Source organism: Engystomops pustulosus, chromosome 2 (assembly GCF_040894005.1).
Source record: "Engystomops pustulosus chromosome 2, aEngPut4.maternal, whole genome shotgun sequence".
Classification (NCBI taxonomy): Eukaryota; Metazoa; Chordata; class Amphibia; order Anura; family Leptodactylidae; genus Engystomops; species Engystomops pustulosus.
In genome coordinates, this window is record NC_092412.1 from 225,117,393 (window position 1) to 225,137,491 (window position 20,099).

The 20,099-nt window shown below is 43.0% G+C and overlaps 1 protein-coding gene across 15 annotated transcripts in view; it reads right to left on the reverse strand.

The window, feature by feature from the left end:
- Positions 1-20,099, reverse strand: part of MYO18A (myosin XVIIIA) — a 221,875-nt gene that overhangs the window by 184,791 nt on the left and 16,985 nt on the right. For all 15 annotated transcript variants that reach the window (XM_072138310.1, XM_072138309.1, XM_072138306.1 and 12 more), the window contains exon 2: positions 9,742-10,867. In XM_072138310.1, coding sequence (XP_071994411.1) covers positions 9,742-10,764 — 1,023 coding nt within the window. In that variant the 5' untranslated portion in view covers positions 10,765-10,867. The remainder of the gene's footprint in view (positions 1-9,741; positions 10,868-20,099) is intronic.

The window sequence follows — 20,099 nt, forward strand, 5'->3', positions numbered from 1 at the left end:
AAACAGCAGCCCTGTGCAGGGGGCCAAGTTCTAGAGGCAACTTTCAGAGACACAGAGAAAGAGATAGAGACAGAGAGACAGAGTTTTTGCCTTCTGTATATTCTGTATACGAACTTGCCTAAAAAAATGGGCTCCGATTCACCGAAAGTTTACAAATATAATTTTTCTTGTTAGCCAATAAATGCATCACTCTTTTTTTTATATAACATTGACGAATACTGTCATGTACAGTAAATCTAAAGTATAATACCAAGGTCATGGGTTTTTGAAGTTTGTAATGCCAGGAAAACCTCCCAAAAACATACACATAGCCAGGCCAGGAATCACAACAATGCAGACCATCTCTCCAGTGAAAACAGCGACTGGCCAGGGGAGAGGAATGTCACTCCCTAGAGGGTTATCCAGGGAGGAATCTTCTCTTTATTAATGGTCACACGCTGACCTTTCCTCTTTAAAGTCCTAGTATCTGCCATTACAGCCCCGTCAAGGGTTGGTCATCATTCATATTAACAATGACAGGTCCATGCATGTTTTCCTCTCTGTCCTTCCCCTTTGTTTTTTGTTTTTTTTAATTTCACTGAAGGGAATACTAGTCTTGGCCCAACTACAGGGTCAAGAAATTGTCAAGAGGATGTGTCGTCATTTACTAAACAATCCTGTACAGGATTCCAAAAGTAACACTAACCAGAATGGAAAGTCTGTTCCGTAGGATGTGTTCTGCCTGTTAAATTTTCTTTCACCATTTTATTTCACCTTTGCATGTACATAGGCCATGTATTTACATGTACACGTAGCTAGGACACAGTTTCACAAAAAAAAAAAAAAAAATATTTCACAAGACAAACAAACTATTAGAAGGTAAAGGCTTGTGAAGATCCAGCTGGTTCAGGCAATGTTCCCGGGGAAAAGGTATCCAAATCACACAATGGAGAGATAGATCATAGAAAACATCAAAGAGCTTCTTGTACTACCCATAGTCTCCAAACTACAGGAAGAGTTACAAACATCCTTGTAAACAAAAGACATCCTCCAAATGGAATTCCATCGAAATTCATCTTCTGGCATTTAAGATCTACGAAAGTCATGCCGTGTATATTTAAAGGAGTTGTATCAGGTTTGATGGTTTTCCCCTATAACAGGATAGGGGATATAAATTTGATTTTGGGAGTCCAACTGGTGGGACCCCATCGAACATGAGAAAGGGTGTTGTTCTCACTTATTAATGAAGTGTCAGACTGTTAAAGTACTGAATGGAGTGACAGCTCACATGCTCCACCTACTGCTGCATCGTTGGGTGAAAATCGGGACCCCCATTCTTGTGATCGGCGACCCACACCCATCAAACTTTGTACTCTTTTACCGATGACGGTGTAGCACTTTACCATAGTCTGTTGTTTTTTTAGATTTATATCCTCTTTGAGGGGCTTGATTGCCCATCAATGACATCCCCTTGTATTTTCTAATAGATAATAAAATCTATAAAAAGAGTTTCCCTGTAAAAGGAAAAATTTAGAGGCAGAGCTATTAGTCATCATAATAATAACCTTCATTTATATAGCTCCATTATATTATGTGTTCTTTACAACTGATAGGGGACAGTCATATGGAACAATAGGTGTCAGAGGTTGAGCAGTGTTTGTTCGTGTGCATGGAGCCAGATATTTTCACACCCATAGACACCAAAGGGAGATCGGCCACAGTGCGGTGAGCGTCCCCGAACCATACCGTCATCGTTAAAAAGATAGAGTATGCTCTATCTTCTCCCATAGATATGGCCAGACAGCACACATCCCTATGGAGCAGCGCTCAACCCTCCACCCGAACGTACATCATGCAGGTGAAGTTTACAGATGCTAATCAATACAGAGAGCTGAACAGATTTGCTAGTACACTCAAAAGGGGGACATTTATCATGTGTACTGGTGTACTAAAATAATCACAATTCCTTACAAAATTGTGATTATTTTCCCCTCCAAGCCAAGTGGGTGCTCAAAGGCATGAAGCGGGAATGCCGGTGGTGGAGCCAGATGGCACAAGGTGCCCTCGCCCTGCACCTGCGCACTCATAATAGTCCTAAATGGTCGCTGGTAATAGCACACTTCTATGCAAGGCAGGAATTAGAGTGGAATTATCCTTCTATCCGGCATCTGAATGGGCTGGCGTATATCATAAAACCGGAACCTCCTCATATCTGGCACACCAAAGGGGTGAGGCTTATATCATAGTCTTGTGCACAAAGCACTAGTGTATGGTAAATGTCCCTAATTACTACTGTTTCATCCGACTGCGTTATTACTGCGTATTATCCAATTTTATATAAATGTGTTCCCTATGACCTGTAGGGCGCTGTGGAATATGACGCCGCTATAGAAATGACAATTTATTGATATGAATTACAGTTCACCAATGAAGAGCGGTACTGACCGACAGTATAAGAAATTATCTTACAAACCTTTCACACATTTCAGGTAGATTTCTTTTCTAGTTATCCAGTAAACAAAGCTTTTCTGTTTTAATATGAGGCCGGCAGCTTCCTGATTATTTTAGGGCAGGCAGGAGACGTCCCGTGTGGAGGAGAAGCTGCTGGAGGACTTCGTGCGGAGAGCCGTCATACAGGATGAACCTGAAGACAACAATAACAAATACCCGGCCCAGTCCAATACAAAGACCGGCTCAGCACGACCGGACACTGCTCAGCGCTGGCAGCGTTACCAAATATTTCCTCTATTTATCCAGTCTATTTCTTCCCAAAAAAACACAATTTAATGCAGCAAGCAAATCCTATATCCGATCGGATATCATTTATAAAATTTACCATTGCTCCCATAATGGAGAAGGAGAAAAGTATTAAAAGTTAATAATACCTGCTCATCTGGTCTCGCCCCATATCCTGCAGATTGGTGTCTGATCAGTGGGGGTCCAATGAATGAGACCCTCACGTGTCACAGTAATGATAGTTTCAGGCATGCCAGCGAGAAGACGGAGGTCTGCTCATCTCCTGCAAGAACATCCTATTTCTAATAATTACCATATATACTCGAGTGTAAGCCTAGTTTTTCAGCACAAAAAATGTGCTGAAAACCCAAACTCGGCTTATACTGGAGTAAAAAAAACATAGGTTTTACCAGGTTTTTGTGGTAAAATTAGGGGCCTCGGCTTATACTTGGGTCGGCTTATACTCGAGTATATACTGTATATTTCCAAATGTGTTTGATCTGGGACATTTGGGACAGCATCATTCACTTATTGGCTCATCTTGCCATGTTCATGGTGGCACAGCTTGGAATACGTGGTCAATAAGCCACTCTGCCATAGGCTACAAGAACACAACCGTAGATAATGGTCCATTATGCCTGGTCACGGTATTATGAGCAGACCATGTCTCACAACATTGTGCGTGAGCCGGACGGCCGCACAGCAGATTATAGAGGAGGTCCTATTGTTGGCCAGACTTGCAGCCCGTCCCCATCTTCACCCAGCCAAAACGTACTACAAACTTTTTCATTCTCACATACGGTTGTATGTATGCAGCCTTCAGCCAGAATTAGGGTGTAAACATTGCCTTAGGGGGAAGGTAAGCCCCTACATGACCCAAAGTCAATATTCATCCCTTTAAGGAATCACATATTGAGGTCTACAAGCTCTTCTTTCATCTTTGTAATGTTACAATACATAATATACTATAATTGACAGGACTATGGGTAAGAAAATCTCTAGCTATCTGTCATTTCAAAAAAAGTGTATAATCCTCGAAATTGTCTCTGCTCTTGTAATGGGCACATCCCTTTTAATGTGGAATTTCCTGTTTCCACGTACATCTCAAATCCTTGTCTTTCTGTTAATACTCGGCAGTATGTATGGAGCGTGCACCTAGGTAACACTATACAGCAGTAATCCATCACAGGCCAGAGGCACGTGCAGAGCACAGCAGGAGCAACACAAAACTACCACACGTCTGAGCCAAAACACCAGGAGCAACGCTCTACTGAAATCACAACCTACCAAAAGAACTGAAACTTTTCCCAAAAAACCTGGCCTATTTCCCTGGCACATGAAAAGGCATTTGCAAGTTCAATAAAACTAGAGAAGTCTATATTTTTGTAAATGAATTTGCCCAAAAACTTGGAGATTTCACCAGGATGGGTTGACCCTCTAATGCAGGGGTCCCCAAACTTTTTACATAGGGGGCCGCTCACTGTCCCCCTCAGACCGTTGGAGGGCCGGACTAAAGTCTAAAAATAAATAGCGGTACATGTGACCGCATCCATAATACACTGGCACCCCCCTCAATTAATTATTTAATATACCGGTACTGCACCCCCTTGTGAACTATTTTATATATTGGCCCAATTAATTAATTAATATACTGGGACCTCTCTCCATTAATTATTGAATATGCCTCCCCCCCATTAATTACTAAACTGCCCCTCATAATTAATTATTTCCTATACCCGCACCATTAATTATTTCCTATACTGCGCCTCATAATTAATTATTTCCTATTCTACCCCTCATAATTAATTATTTCCAATTCTGCCCCTTATAATTAATTATTTCCTATTCTGCCCCTTATAATTAATTATTTCCTATACTGCCCCTTATAATTAATTATTTCCTATGCTGCCCCTTATAATTAATTATTTCCTATGCTGCCCCTCATAATTATTTCCTATGCTGCCCCTTATAATTCATTATTTACTAATCTGCCCCTTATAATTATTTATTTCCTATTCTACCCCTCATAATTAATTATTTCTTATTTTGACCCTCATAACTAACTATACTAGCCCTCAGTCGCCACAATCTTTTTACTGCCCTTTAATAAAAAAAATAAAAACCCTGTACTCACCTAAGTCTTCTATGTTCTTGCCGCGTCCGGCCAGGAAGGGGTGCGCGGCCGCGCGATTACGTCATCGCGCGGCCGCGCAGCCAAGTTCATGGAGCGATGTGCGCCGGGGTTGTATTCCGGCCACATCGCTCCAGTAATAGTGCTCGAGCGGCCGTTTCCGGCCGCATCGAGCACTATACAGTGACGGGCAGGAGCTTCCTGTCCGGACGGACGGAGGCTCCTGCCCGACTGTTGCAGGATGCAAGGGCCCGGCGCTAGCGCGCCAAGTGTCGGGGGCCGGATCAAAACGGTCCGCGGGCCGCAGTTTGGGGAACCCTGCTCTAATGTATAGGTAGGGCCCCAACTTCTCTCCAATAGACAGGAGAGGGGAGGGTTGTGTAGTACTGTATGTGTTGAACTTAACATCCCAATGACGGTTTGCCTCAGAAACTAGACCGCTCATTCACTGTATGTGTCAAACTTTGAAGCAAGGTGAATAATGCATTTAAATAAAAAATATCCCAACTATCCCATCTCAATTCTTATTTAAAAAGGGAACCTGTAACCAGGAGACCCATTTTTACCGACTTAGCCCACGTCCCCCTCCCTCCCTGACGCTGTCAGCAAGACTACAGCGGGCGGGACATGGGTAGGTGATCTGTGCAGGGAAGGGGGGGGGGGGCGAGCCACGGGGTGCAAGAATGAAGGAGAAGGGCGAGTGAGGGGCTGGAGTATTCTTTTGAAAATTACACACGGAGTAGCGGTTTCCGAGAGTAGGGGGTACTCCTCTCCAGCCCCGACTTGACTAGTCACACAGCACATGTTATTCAAAAGGTAATAAATAAGTTATCTTTTGTTCTATAAAAAACGATTTTTCAAACAAAAAATGTTTAGCAGTGTACGTACAATGCACTATGGCAGTGATGGCGGACCTTATAGAGGCCGAGTGCCCAAACTACAACCAAGACCCACTTATTTATCGCAAAGTGCCAACACAGAAATTTAATTTGTGATTTATACTCCCTTCTCTGTCACAGTTTTCATTGATACCAACGCCCTGAGTACACCAATAAAGCAGAAGATAGAAGAAATTTGGATGATCATTGTAGCTTCCCTTAGGGTCCCATAAACAGGAAGAATTGTCAGGGCCGGAGCAGGAGCTACAATGATAACCCAGATCTGTCCACACCTTCCTGCTCCTCCAGTAGTCCCAGGTAGAGCTGTCACTTTAAAATAGTTCTGTGCACAGCAAGTCCCGGGCTGTCTGTGACTGCAGGAAGATACCTGGAGTCCTCTCTAGTAATGGCCTCTAGAGTGCCCACAGAAAGGGCTCTGAGTGCCACCTCTGGCACTAGTGCCATAGGTTAGCCATCACTGCACTATGGGGACGGGGAGGTAAAACGTGGTTCCCTTCAAAGGAATGTTAATAGGAATTAGAATGTCATATGTTGTTTTTTTTTTTTAAATAAAATATAATAACACAATAACATTCCATGCGGATTCACGTCCGTGTCACTAACTACTTGAGTGATTCAGACTGACCCATCGCCGCGTCAAAATATTTTGGGAAAATAACATTCCCTAGACTTGCTTTAATCTCCATCAAATTACAGCTGACACTTCTAAGCAAACAAAAAATAAAATCCGTGAAATGTGCCAATTTGCCTCGAGCTATATAAGGATTACTTTACAGGATTATCATTAAACCGTCAGTGCGGACGGACGGGCGCAAGCTTCAACCCAATGGATTGCAGTCAGACGCATTATGCTGGCGGCATGCACAAATTTGTTCTAATACTTTTCCCAAATATCTACTATACTTTAATCATACCACCATTTCTATATAAAGGATATCTCACAAACATGAAGCAATGATTAGTTTTAGGATCCTAAAAGAATAGTCGTTGAATTATCTTGAAGTTCAGAAGAAGCCACACCTGCCCCATCCATGAGCAATTAATAGAAAAAATAGGAGTGGGTTGTACGGTGCGCCAGACGCACAGTGCGCCTAAAGGGTTCAGTCCTGATAGATCCGGTGGCGACATGCAGGGCAGTTCTAGGCCAGGTCATGCCTGGTATACCTACTGTTCCCCCCTCATGGTCACTTGGCCTGGAGGTGATGTAAGGAAGGGGGGGGGAATAGTCATAATTCCTGGCCAAGTGCCAGTATTTGCGACTGTCAAGGCATGTCAGAAAACCGGGCATACAAGCTCTGTTAAATACCCCCTTGCATCTTTTTTTGCCATTAATAACATAACCAAAAAGGTAAGGTAGACTTCCATATGTTGAAGTCAACGGGAACACAAGGTGAAGTGAAGACCCTCTATTCACTTTCCCTTTTTAGTTAGGGAACCCAATGTGAACGGAGCCTTACTTTGTAGGGTGGATTCACAGTATCACAACTCGTGCAGTGAAAAATTGCACGTTTTTACTAGTACAAAAAAAAAAAAAATTTGTGTAAATTACTACACGAATTGCAGAAATATATTTCTCTTAAACAATGCAGTGCATCTACAACACCCAAATATGTTCCCATCCTGTTCCTCCGAGTATAATTCTTATGCTTTGTTACAAGAACATATGTAGATAATCCAGATCATCAGTCTCCTAAAAACATGGACGCCTGGCCTATGTCAGACAAAGACCCAACTATAGAACCGTCCAACAAGTAATGACAGCGGTGACATGCAGTAGCTGCTCGCTCTGTGTATTGTACGAGGACGCTCCTTGTTATAGATCTGGACAGTAATGGGTCTCATCTGAATGTTCTCAGCAGGTTTGCCAGAGAAAAGAATGAGCACATATCCCAGTCATATAGTAAATGGGGGAGATTTATCAGAAGTGTCTGAGGTAAAAAAACTAAGCATTTAGAGACATATCACACGCTACAGAGCTTTTTTGTTTTTTGGTTGATGAGGTAAAAAACTATTCTAGTCGCCCACAGAAACTAATCAGATCTCAGCTTTAGTTTTATAAACAGTAACTAGAACAATCTTACCTCAGACACTTCTGATAAATCTCCCCCCATTTACAATTAGGTCTCGAAAAGACTCCAGCTGGATCAATCTTTAACTAGCTTTCTAGGTGAAGTAGTATCGGAGCAACATTTTAACTATAGGGTTGGAAATTGTAAAGCATCAGCAGCTGAAAAAAAATATTCAATAGTTTAAAATGATTAAAAATCCAGAAAAATTCAAGTAAAAGACATCAGAATCAGCTGTAAGCAGACAGAGTTGCATTAAAGGAGTTGTCCCACGAACCAAGTTAGGCCCTATCCACTATCCATAGAGATGAATGGAGCAGAACAGTCATGCGCAGCCTTCTGCCGCGCTCCGCGATCTTACTCTATTACTCTCCGGAGGCTACGAGGGATCTGACTGAGGTACTTGAGACCCTTATTCTCATGAGCTGTTGGGATCTCTTCACTGAGACCCCCACCGATCAGCAAGTTAGGCCCTATCCTGTGGTTAGGGCCCAAATTGGTTTGTGGGACAACACTTTTAATGAGTTTTTTTAAGGGTAAAGATATTAATTTTATGGCCCTACAGATTAGATAGGTGGTGTATCAGACAGCTGGCAAACCCCATGATCTTCTGTTCCCCAGCATCAAAACAAAGACCAAACAAAGCCAGAACCACAGCTCCACTCTCTATGTAATGGTAATAAAGGGTTACTGCAGCTCCCACCTTACCCCAAGACATAAATTACGCAATTATGGCTTTAGTTTCAAAGGGTTAAAACATTTTTTATATATGGCTTAAAAGGGACTATAAAAACAATAATCTGCTTATACTCTGGGATGGCACCTCCAGCCTCTGTATATAGACAGAGACCTGCAGTGACAGATAGCATTGCAGCTGATCCGGGTCGCCGGATGAGGGGAGTATAAGCGGTTTATTGTTTTATGGACCCTATAGCCATATATAACATTATTTTAAATCATGGACAAACCAAATATTCAGGCCAGGTTACCAAGAAGAGAATTTATATTCTAGTTTGTTTTTAGTGTATGGGTAAAATAACCAAAGTGCCCAGAGGAAACCCAACAAAGTAAAAATTCCATCCAGATGTTGCTGTGGCTGGACCTGAACCAAAGGCTCCAGTATATCGAAAAATGCAAGTGTATTACATCAAAAGACTAGTAGACAATATGAAAGGATTAAACATATAACACCTAACCCAAGAACAAGTAATGTAACCCTGTAATAATAAAAGTGTATTATAAAAAAGTACATTCACCTTACTCCACCTGACACACATCTAGAAACAGAAAGGCAGCCAAACCCCCAACGGTTTGCAAAACAGCTGAATTGGAAAGTCCACACATTCCACACTCGGATTATTTCCTCTGAATAAAAATTTTGATTTTTATCTGTAAACCAGTATGCTTTTAATATGCTTTCATGCAATGCATTTCGCCAAGCCCGGTGGTCTCTTGGACAAGTGCATACCCATATTCTATGTTGTAGATACAACAAAAACATTTCTAAAGCTGCAGGCTAGGAAAGAAAAAAAAAATCAACTGGAAGAAGGAATATCCAGAACATTCTTGACCATTTTTCAACTTAAAAAAAGAACCTACATTTTTAAATTTAGAGAAGGGCTTTGCAATCCTTGTCGTCTGATGAAACCTCATCAGCTAAACCATGAGGAGGACAGGACCTTTTCATCAAGCATGACAAAATTAGCAAAATGTATCAAACAAATTCTTTTGAGAACCTTTAAATAAAACATGAAGATTATGAAAGCCACCAAAAGACCAATCCTTGTAAACTTTTAACCCAGTTGTGTCCCATCAACCACTTGTTGGTGCATCACCAGTCAATCCTTCGTAACTGACCATATAGGTTCATGAACATCTTTACACCAAAGTAGCAAAAACAAACAAACACGTAACGTGACACAATACTTACATCATAAGCCTCTTTTCGAAGTCCTTTACTACTCCTCAGCCAACTTCTGCTTAGTTCACTCAGCTCAGGGATCGGTTGCACCTTCAGCCTTACTGTATCTCCAGACTGGCGGATCATTTCTACTATTTCATCGCGGGACTTATTCTCCACATTGCGACCATTTATTTCTACCAGTCGATCTCCAGGTACCAAACCCAAAGCAAGGTCTTTAGTGCCAGCACCAGGTTCTGCAAAGTGGACAACCCTCCTGTATACCTGCCCATCAAGTGCCCTATCCAGCATGGTTGTCCTACGTAATGAAAAGCCAAAATCTCCAGTGTTTCGCCTCTGTAGCACTAATTCTCTTGGCACAGGTGCCTGTGGTGGAAGCACAGAAGGTAGTCGCAAATCAGCTGGAAAGGTCTTTGCCACGATTTCTGGAATTTTGACAATCGGTAGAGTATTGCTAGGTGGGACTACCTGTACTGAAGGCACAGAGTATTTATTAAACTGGGAGTCAAAAGCTCTAATTTCAACCTGTGGTGAAGGAGCGGCAGAGTTTTCGGATGGGGTTGAGGTTTCGGACTGACTCTCATCTTTACTCTTCTGGGAGAAGGAGAATCGTTTAACCATCTGGGCCATTCCAGTAGAATTCTGCTTGGCTAGAGATCCAAACTTAGCGGCTCGTTGGAGGACACTACCTTTAAAGTTGTTCTCTTCAGTCTTCAAGTCGTCACTGGAGCTGGCTGTACTAAGATGTCCAGAGTCATACAGGGCACTTCCCCTGTTGCTGATATTGTCTGACTCTATATCCGTAAGGTTGAGTTCGGAGCTGCTAGCTACCTTTATAGGTATAGGATTAGAGATTTCCAGTTTGGTCTTGGAGTCCCTCTTTGAGGAACGATTAAGATTAAAAAAGCCCCTCCTCAAGCTCATCTCCTCCAGGCTCTTCAGCTCTGCTGCAGACATTCTTTCCTTCTTCTCTTTCTTTTTGTCCTTTCTGACCCCATCCCTATCCTTATCCTTTTTCATTAGGTTGAACATGTTGGAATGTATTTATGATGGGGTGTGCAGAACGGGAACCGTAGTGGTGATCAAAATATCCTATTCTCTAGTCTTCCTCCAAACCTCATAGATAGAAATTTCACTGAAAATAAGAAGAGACAACACAATGAGATAATAGGAATGACTTCATGGAAGACTAAACACAGAACACTAAAGAAAATCCCCCACTGCCGCAGCTGATAGAGTTAGAATGTTTCTATTGTCCGTTTCCAGAATTTGACACTTTGTATCTATGAATCCCACAGGATCTATTCCTACTGTCAGCGTGTTCCAAGGGGCTTACACACTAATGCAATTGTAAATGTGTTACTTTCTATTATTTAGTAATGGTGATGATGTATTTGCAGAATTTTAAGCTTCTAGTTCACAATATTCAATGGATAAAAAGTTAATACAGGGAACCTACGAATGCATATTTTAGCCTCAATCCTCTCACTATTTCCATAAAATGACCACCGCTTTACCAGATTACACAACGTACACTATACTTTGGTAGTCAGACAATCCACATGTTTTAAACTGGTTCATCCAAAAGCAAGGGAAGTGTCTGAACAAGTTGTTAGATATGTTGTTCTACGGTAGCAAATAGTCAGTTTTCCCCCACACTAGCAAATTCACTGTGGCACATTTACAAAGGGTCCAATCGACGCATTTTCGTCAGGTTTCGCAATTCTTTTCCGTTTTGCCCTGAATTGTCCCGGGTTTTTGGCGCACGCGATTGGATTGTGTCACATCGGCGCCGGCTTGCATGCGACACAAATCGGGGGGCGTGGACGTTGGACAACCCGACTGATTCGGACAAACCGCAGAATTTAAAAAGCAAATTGTGGCGCAAGATCAGCACTCACATGCACCGGGAAGAAGAAGGTGAACTCCGGCGGGCCTCAGCGGGGGAAGCGACAAATGCAGGAAATTGGATGCACGATCTTAGTGAATTGCGGCAGACCCGAATCCTTATCAGACAACGCACGGCGGGGATCGCGACGGGACGGGCAAGTAAATGTGCCCCATGGTGTCAACCAGTAGCCATTTTTGTTAGTTCCCAACCAACAGTCACAGTGCCCCAACAGTAGCCAATAGTCACAGTGCACGCACAGTAGCCAATTGTCCCGTTTTCTGCGGCTGGGACTTTTTAAAAGCCCATTTTCTCAGCTCTAGCCCCCACATGTAATGGCTCCCTGTGTGTAGAATCCTCTGGCCCCCTACTTGATATATGTACTAATTGTATTGTTTGTTTTTCCACAATGAAATGTACATTAACACATCTTTCCCTGCTCCCCTGAAGCAGCTGCAGTCTTCTTCTCTGTGCAGCGGCTGCACGTGGCACTAAAGCCATCAGACATGATGTGATGACAAGGAGAAGAGAGGAAGCCAAGGGGAGTTTCAGAAAATACTAGGCCCTGTGTAGCACAGCATATAGGCAAGTAGTTAGGACACAAGACCTTGCATTTGATACCAGAGCTCTAGATACCAATGCCCAATGCCCTGAATTTACACTCAATTTTAATGAGGTGCCCACTCTTGGTAGAGTGGCCTTCCCCTCCCAAGGCTGGCATTTCATTGCATACCATGACCAGTGGATGGATTCATGCAGTGGTACTGAGGAAATCCAGCACACTCAGTCACCGCAGCCGCATGTGCACAGCAGCTCCAGACCCCAAAGCAATGACTGTGGGTGCTGGATCTCCTCAGTCCAGAAGCTTAAATCCAGCCCCCAGTCACAATTGTAATGACATTTACATAATAAGTGGAAGTGAAGCGCTAGGAGCAGGCTCATGCATTTTTAAAATGGAGCCAATGCATTTTTGGAGTACTGTTTTTTTTTTGGAAGAGATTTTGTGTCCATGTTAGGGAATCCATAACCAATTTTACCAACCAGAACTAACTGCTACGTTATGTAGGGTTATGCCTACAAATGCCACACATACCACTGTTTTTATTGTCCAGCTGCTCCTTAAAATGCCAAACCTTCACTAATCAAATATGCAAATTAGGCTGGAGAGGGCATTAACAGAGCGTCTCAGGGCTACTGGTCCACATCTAGCTGGACCCCGGAGTGATGAAGTTGATGGAAGAAGGATGAGAGAAAGCGGTGGAAGTGTAGCAGGGGGCATTGATATTGCTGTGGTGCTGGAGCCCTGAAGTGCTCTGCCAACGCCCCCAAAGCACTTCAGCCTCATTTGAGTATTTATATAATTTCTAAAGGTTTTTTTATAATTTTATAATGAGGCACGTGTCATATCCAAATTCATTTTTGGCTTGTTCCTTAATAGACAGCTTCATAACAGAAATCAGTCCAGAAGAACAAAGACAAAAAAAAAATATGAGTAATGAAACTTACACATGTTTTTCCTGATGAGCGGATAAAACATTCTCGGTTATAATTATGACAAATCAGAGCTGCTCTCCAAGAGTTATGGCAAGAAAACAGGAAAGCTTTCTAGTGTGAATCTTGCCCTGAAGCAATCCATTTGTACAGTGAAAACCACAAAATGTTAAAAATATATACAGAATATTTCTGTGATTTTCTGAGATCAAAAAAATAGCAAAATTAAAAATATATCAGGACCACTTCTTGTACTTCAATATATAGTATGAAACCCCTACATCAAGCCAGCGTCATCGGTATTAAAGGGGTTTTTCCTATCTTAGCAAGTTAGGCCCCATTTACAGGATAGTGCTTTACTTGATTGGTGGGGGTTTCAATGATGCAATGATGAGACCCCCATGGATCACGAGAACGGGGTCCGATCTACCCAAGATGACCAGAGCAGCCGATCATGCATGCACAGGCTGCCCCGCTCATCTCTACGAAACTGACGGAGATAGCCAAGCGCCGTACTCGGCAATCTTCATCAATTCCACAGAGATGAACAGGGCAGCCCGTGAATGTAAGACCAGCTGGTCCAGTCATCTCGGGGTACATCGGACCCCCATTCTCATAACCACCACCAAGTTAGGGCCCAACTTGCTACAATGGTACAACCCCTTTAAAGGGATTGTACAAGATCAGAAAATACGATCAATCTCTTCAGCGAAAATTCATTGACAGTATGTATAAAAGCAGCCAAGTCCCATTCAAGTAAAGGATGATTTAGCTTCAACGGAACCCATCACCTGATATGACCCAATGAAAACTACTACCTCCCTGGGGTAGTGTATGGAATGTCCATTCTAGAATTCCCGCTTTTTGTAATATCTCATCCGTTTAAATTTAAAATGTCTCCTCCAAAGTCAAGTAAAGAAAATTAAAAAAAAATGTGTTCAACTGCATCCCTGGTTCTGTAGATCACAAAAACTCATTCCTGATGTGATCTGAAAGATGAGGATCTTATCTTTAAAAGCACATTCTATAGAAGATAAGGGCTTTGTACCGAGACACTACTGTATGAAAATTTTGTACATTAGGACTGTCCTCGACTGTCCACTTAATAAGTGTGATCGATCATTATTTACAAATAAGACAAGACAGGGTGAGAAACAGCAGATTTTATCACTTATCTGCTTCAAGGTCACAAACAAACTGTAGCTCCAATTTAGCAACACAAAACACAGTCCAAATGAATTCCATAACTAGAGCCTGCCATTATAATCCGCTGTTCAGTAGTGAGCATGCAGAGACATAGCAGAGAAGTCATTGTCATCGGAATAAAAACTCCTTTAAAAGGGACACTTTTACCACTTAACACCAGCCCCCTCAGGTATGGTATGATATGTCCTTTCCAGCATTTCCCAGTTTACAATGAAACCCAACTGCTTAAAAAAAAAAAAAAATTATCCTCCAAAGTCATATTCAAATAAGGAGGAGAAAAGTCACTTTTAGACACTGGAGGGAGATCGCCTTTTCAGACATCCCTACATGGGGCTCTAAAGCAACCAAAAACATGGTTCAGGTGACATTGCAAAGATGAGAATTTGATCGTTCAGAAAGCATCAAGAAGGTGGTTCTAAGATAAGTCAGGCAAGTTAATGTGTTCAGCACGTGGACTTTGCTTCTAATAATGATCATGGGTCATGATGCCATGTTTCGGGCAGGTGGGCTTTGTCCCATGAACACTCAAGTATTCTAGTTATATATGATGCAAGGAGTACCTGCATCCCATGGGACAGCAGCACTGCACTTTAGTCATCTTTTCAGTATCGTGTTGTTCACCTGAGGGAATGAGGGGACTTCTTGCATCAAATATAACTAGAATCTTGCTAGAGTGCTACTTAAAGTCCCCCCAGGAACAGTGTTCGGTCCAAACCTGGCTAAGTCTCAGAACACAATCATCCAAAACAAGCATTAAAGGAAATCTACCACCAAGAACAAGGATTGTAGTTATGCCATGGTTTTTACATAGCTGAGGCTCATTTGCATAATTTCCAAAGCCTTTTTTTTTGTTAAAACAAGGGAATAAGAAGCTTAAAGAAGAGCAGATCCTGCCAGAGGGGGCACACACCAGCATGTAAATGTGCTTGGTTTACAATCCTTCATCCTGGTGATCGATTTCCTTTAAACAGACCCAATTTGAAAACCCTCATTTTAAAAGAACAGGAATAACATAGTGGTGAAATATTTGACTTGGGTTTCAGGATGACCACAGCATTATTTACATAGACTTTGCATATTCGTCACCATGTTTGCTTGGGCTCATCAGAAGCCTTTACTCTCCTCCCAAAGCTCATACGAGGTGATTCACTGCTGCCCTGTACTCACAAATATGCTTGCGGCAAAGTTATCTGATAAAAAACCTCCATTAAGGGAGGGACTGCTGATAGCTAAATAACTAAGGTGAAGTATGTGCCTACAATAGACATGACACAGTATGCAAATAAGATGTAATACTGCCTACAGGTCACAGATATTTCTTTACTGTAGGCTCCAATACACAGGTTGTGGATCCATACATTTGTGTGTTTGTTGCAGGACTATGAAAATGGTTTATATTCCAGGATTCAGAACACTCTGGTGCAGCGGTGAGCACAGCACAGCCACTCCTCCCAAGTAATTGCTGTAGTATTCAAACAGAAGCTGCTACAGCAGTGACTCATTGCAGAGGGGAGGAGCTGTGATTGATGCAGTGAAGAGATCTCGCACATCAGTGCGCAAAAGAACAATGTTTGGCTCCAATTGCAGAATATACCATATATACTCGAGTACAAGCCGAAAATTTGTGCGGAAAAACCCTAACATCGGCTTATACTCAAGTCTATAAAAAAGATTAAACACTGCACTCACCTTTACGACGTCCCCTGTAGGTCCTCTTCTGCTCCAGTGCCGCCCTGGGTCCTTTGGTCCTCTTCGGGCTCCTCGTAGGGTCCCCTCACGATGCCAGTGGCTCACAAACAATGACGTTGGCAAGCAGCTGAAGAAGACCCGAAGAGGAGCTGAACATCCCGAAGAGGACCGAAAAACCTGAGACAGCATCGGAAGCAGAAGAGGAACATTGGAATGGTGAGTACAGTGTTGGCTGTATACCACAGGGGCTGACTGGCTATATACCACAAGGGCTGGCTGGCTATATACTGGGAGGCTGTGACCAATGCATTTCCCATCCTCGACTTATACTTGAGTCAATAAGATTTCCCAGCTTTTTGTGTTAAAATCTCGGCTTATACGGTAAATGCATTTTTTCACAGTCCTGCTGCTACAAGCAACACACACACAAAAGGTATGGTTACACAGATCTTCAGAGGCAATACCCACCACAGTCAAAACCACTTATATTCCCTTAAAACTTATACCAAGCGATCCGAAGAGTTGGATTTGACCAGAACCAAATGAGTAAAGCCTGTGCAAATCAGTCAAAAAGCAGCTCAAGTCACAAGGACACAAGAAAAAGCAAGTGTAACATTCAGAACAGGCTCTGCAGGGTTTCCTAACCTTTACCGTTTAGCTATCCCGGATAGAAATTGCAAGTCAGCCTGTGGCACAAGTAATCCTATACAGTTTATCAAGTTACTCATTCCTATAATGGCACAAGAGAAGAGGAACCAATAGTTTAGTAATAGGATAATACAATACTATACAGGTAACAGTAACATACTACATACAAGTACAATTTATTATGTGCTACAAAAGGTGGAATAATACAGGTTCCTCATTGTTGGTTCTAAGCACAAAGTTGACCTGTTTTTAAAGGTTTTCCAACAAAACAAGTAAGGTCCTTTCCACAGGACAGGGCCCAGCTTACTGATTGGTGGGGGTTTCAGAGGTGAGACCCCCACAGATCTCAAGAACGGGTATCCGATGTACCCCAATCAGACCCTCTGCCGCCCGCGCACGGTCGGACTGCCTCATTCATCTGTATGGAGCCAACACAGATTGTTAACCACCGTACTCCGTCGGCTCTATTCAGAGGAATGGGGCAGATGGCGCATGTGCAAAGGGAGCGACTAGGGGGCCGACTGGGGTACATTGTTTCTCCTTTCTAGTGATCTGTTGGGGTCTCAGTGAGGCCTGGGGATAGGGACTAACTTGTTTTGTGGGTATACCCCATTAAGTGCATGTCTGGAGGTCTGTAACCTTTCTACTTCCGGCACATGACATCAGTTCTTTCAGAAGACTATCACAGGTAGGTATAAAGCTGCAGGCGGCCCCTTACTTAAGAACACCCGACTTACAGACGAACCCTAGTTACAAACGGCCCTCTAGATGTTGGTCATTTCCTGTACTTTAGTCCTAGGCTACACTAAACAACTGTAACAGTTATCAGAGGTGTCTGTAATTAAGCTTTATTGTTAATCCTGGTTCTTATGACAATTCAACATTTTTAAAATCCAATTGTCACAGAGACCAAAAAAATTTTGCCTGGAGCTCCAATTATAAAATATACAGTTCTGACTTACATAAAAAATTCAAGTTAAGAACAAACCTACAGACCCTATCTTGTATGTAACCCGGGCACTGCCTGTATATCTAAAAAATGAGGAATAAACTATCCTGAAGCATCTTTATTCTAACACTGCATTCCGATATTCTTCTGTTAAAGGGGTTGTTTGGCATTAGGGGGATACGGGGGCTCTGTGGTGACAACAGGACACAGACAATACAATTGAAAGTTGCAGTTAGCGTGTGTCCGTCGATGTGACGTCACAGTGGAGCTTATGTATATTAAAAGCCGGTGGCAAAGGAAGGCACCGTGTTGAATCCTAAGAGGGGTCAGTATAGCTTGTTTGTCACTTTTTGTACCTCCCGTCCCTGGGCACATGTACAAAAAAAACTCTATCATTTAATAAAAATATTATAAATAAACTGAAAACAACTGGATACTACTGTACTCGTTTTTTTATTAAGACTAATATTCTTTTATTGTCGGGTCAGTGCCAACAATATCAGTGTAGGGACACATCTTTTTTGACAAAGGCAACAGTAACACTCAGTTGTCAAATTTATCCGGAATTTAAATATAACATTTTTTATTTGCTAGAAACCCCCCTTAAGGAACATTAGTGGATTCCAACCAAGAGATATCAATACAATACAACTACTACATCAATAAACAATATAAAAATTCTATATATTGACCATCGGCAGATTTTATGGACGGCCAAAAACTGGATCTACCAATGTAAGTGAGAGCAAGTGAATGAATAGCTCCCATGAGGGGGGTTTTCAGCCCTGCAGCGACATAAAGAGTTAATACGACAATGCATGCACCCTCAGTGAGTAAATATTGTGTAGAGGTGATCCTTACTCACTCTTCAGCCTCACATTCCTGTCCACAAAGAGGTCAACACAAAAGACACCTCCAGGAGACGTCTGTCAGTAAATGGTGCAAGTCACATCCAGCATCTTGTGATATTCCGGGCAGGACCACCAGCGAGGCTTTGTTCCCAGGAAAAACCCCACCCCTACTCCTCACAGATTCCCATTCTATTTAGGGGGATTTGGGATTCCGTATACCTCCTCCAGGAGACCTCTAGAAGATGGTGATCCTTCTCCTGTATTCAGGACATTTAGGATTCCTCAGGTGGCAGACACCACCATCTTCCTACTTTTATGATGTTAGTTCTGAACTTAACAACATCTCAATAATGCATGAAAGGAAGCAGCCGGCGAGTAGTAACAAAAGCATCCGACACAAAGGGACGAGCGCAGCCCCAGACCTGGCAGTTCTAGAAAGCCGGGCTAGCGCTTTTCAGACCTCAGCAAAACAAAAAGAAAACCTGATGTGATGAGCGGCAAGCGGCGGGTAGCAGAGGGCACACTGCCCAATAAGAGCTCAGGAGGCAGGAAGCTGGTGCATATATAGCATAAAGGGACACAACTAAAGATAAACCCTAACATTTATAACTGAATCACTAATAACACATGACAGTATGGTTCTGTATAATGATGTATAGATATACACTGCTCATAGGCTCCACTGTATAGCCACGCAGCTCCCATAGGCTCCACTGTATAGCCACGCAGCTCCCATAGGCTCCACTGTATAGCCACGCAGCTCCCATAGGCTCCACTGTATAGCCACGCAGCTCCCATAGGCTCCACTGTATAGCCACGCAGCTCCCATAGGCTCCACTGTATAGCCACGCAGCTCCCATAGGCTCCACTGTATAGACCTGCATCTCCCATAGGCCCCACTGTATAGCCACGCAGCTCCCATAGGCTCCACTGTATAGCCACGCAGCTCCCATAGGCTCCACTGTATAGCCCTACATCTCCCACAGGATCCACTGTATAGCCCTGCATCTCCCACAGGATCCACTGTATAGCCCTGCATCTCCTACAGCAGTGATGGCTAACCTTTTAGAGACCGAGTGCCCAAACTACAACAAAGACCCGCTTATTTATCACAAAGTGCCAACACAGAAATTTAATTTGTGATTTATACTCCCTTCTCTGTCACAGTTTTCATTGATACCAGCACCTGAGGACAACAATAAAGCAGAAAATAGTCCCAGGTAGAGCTGTCACTTTAAAATGGCTCTGTGCACAGCAAGTCCTGGGCTGTCTGGGACTGTAGGAAGATACCTGGAGTCCTCTCTGGTGATGGCCTGAGTGCCCACAGTAAGGGCCCGGAGTGCCGCCTCTGGCACCAGTGCCATAGGTTAGCCATCACTGTCCTACAGGATCCACTGTATAGTCCTGCATCTCCCACAGGCCCCACTGTATAGTCCTGCATCTCCCACAGGCCCCACTGTATAGTCCTGCATCTCCCATAGGCTCCACTGTATAGTCCTGCATCTCCCATAGGCCCCACTGTATAGCCCTGCATCTCCCATAGGCCCCGCTGTATAGCCCTGCATCTCCCATAGGCCCCGCTGTATAGCCCTGCATCTCCCATAGGCCCCACTGTATAGCCCTGCATCTCCCATAGGCCCCACTG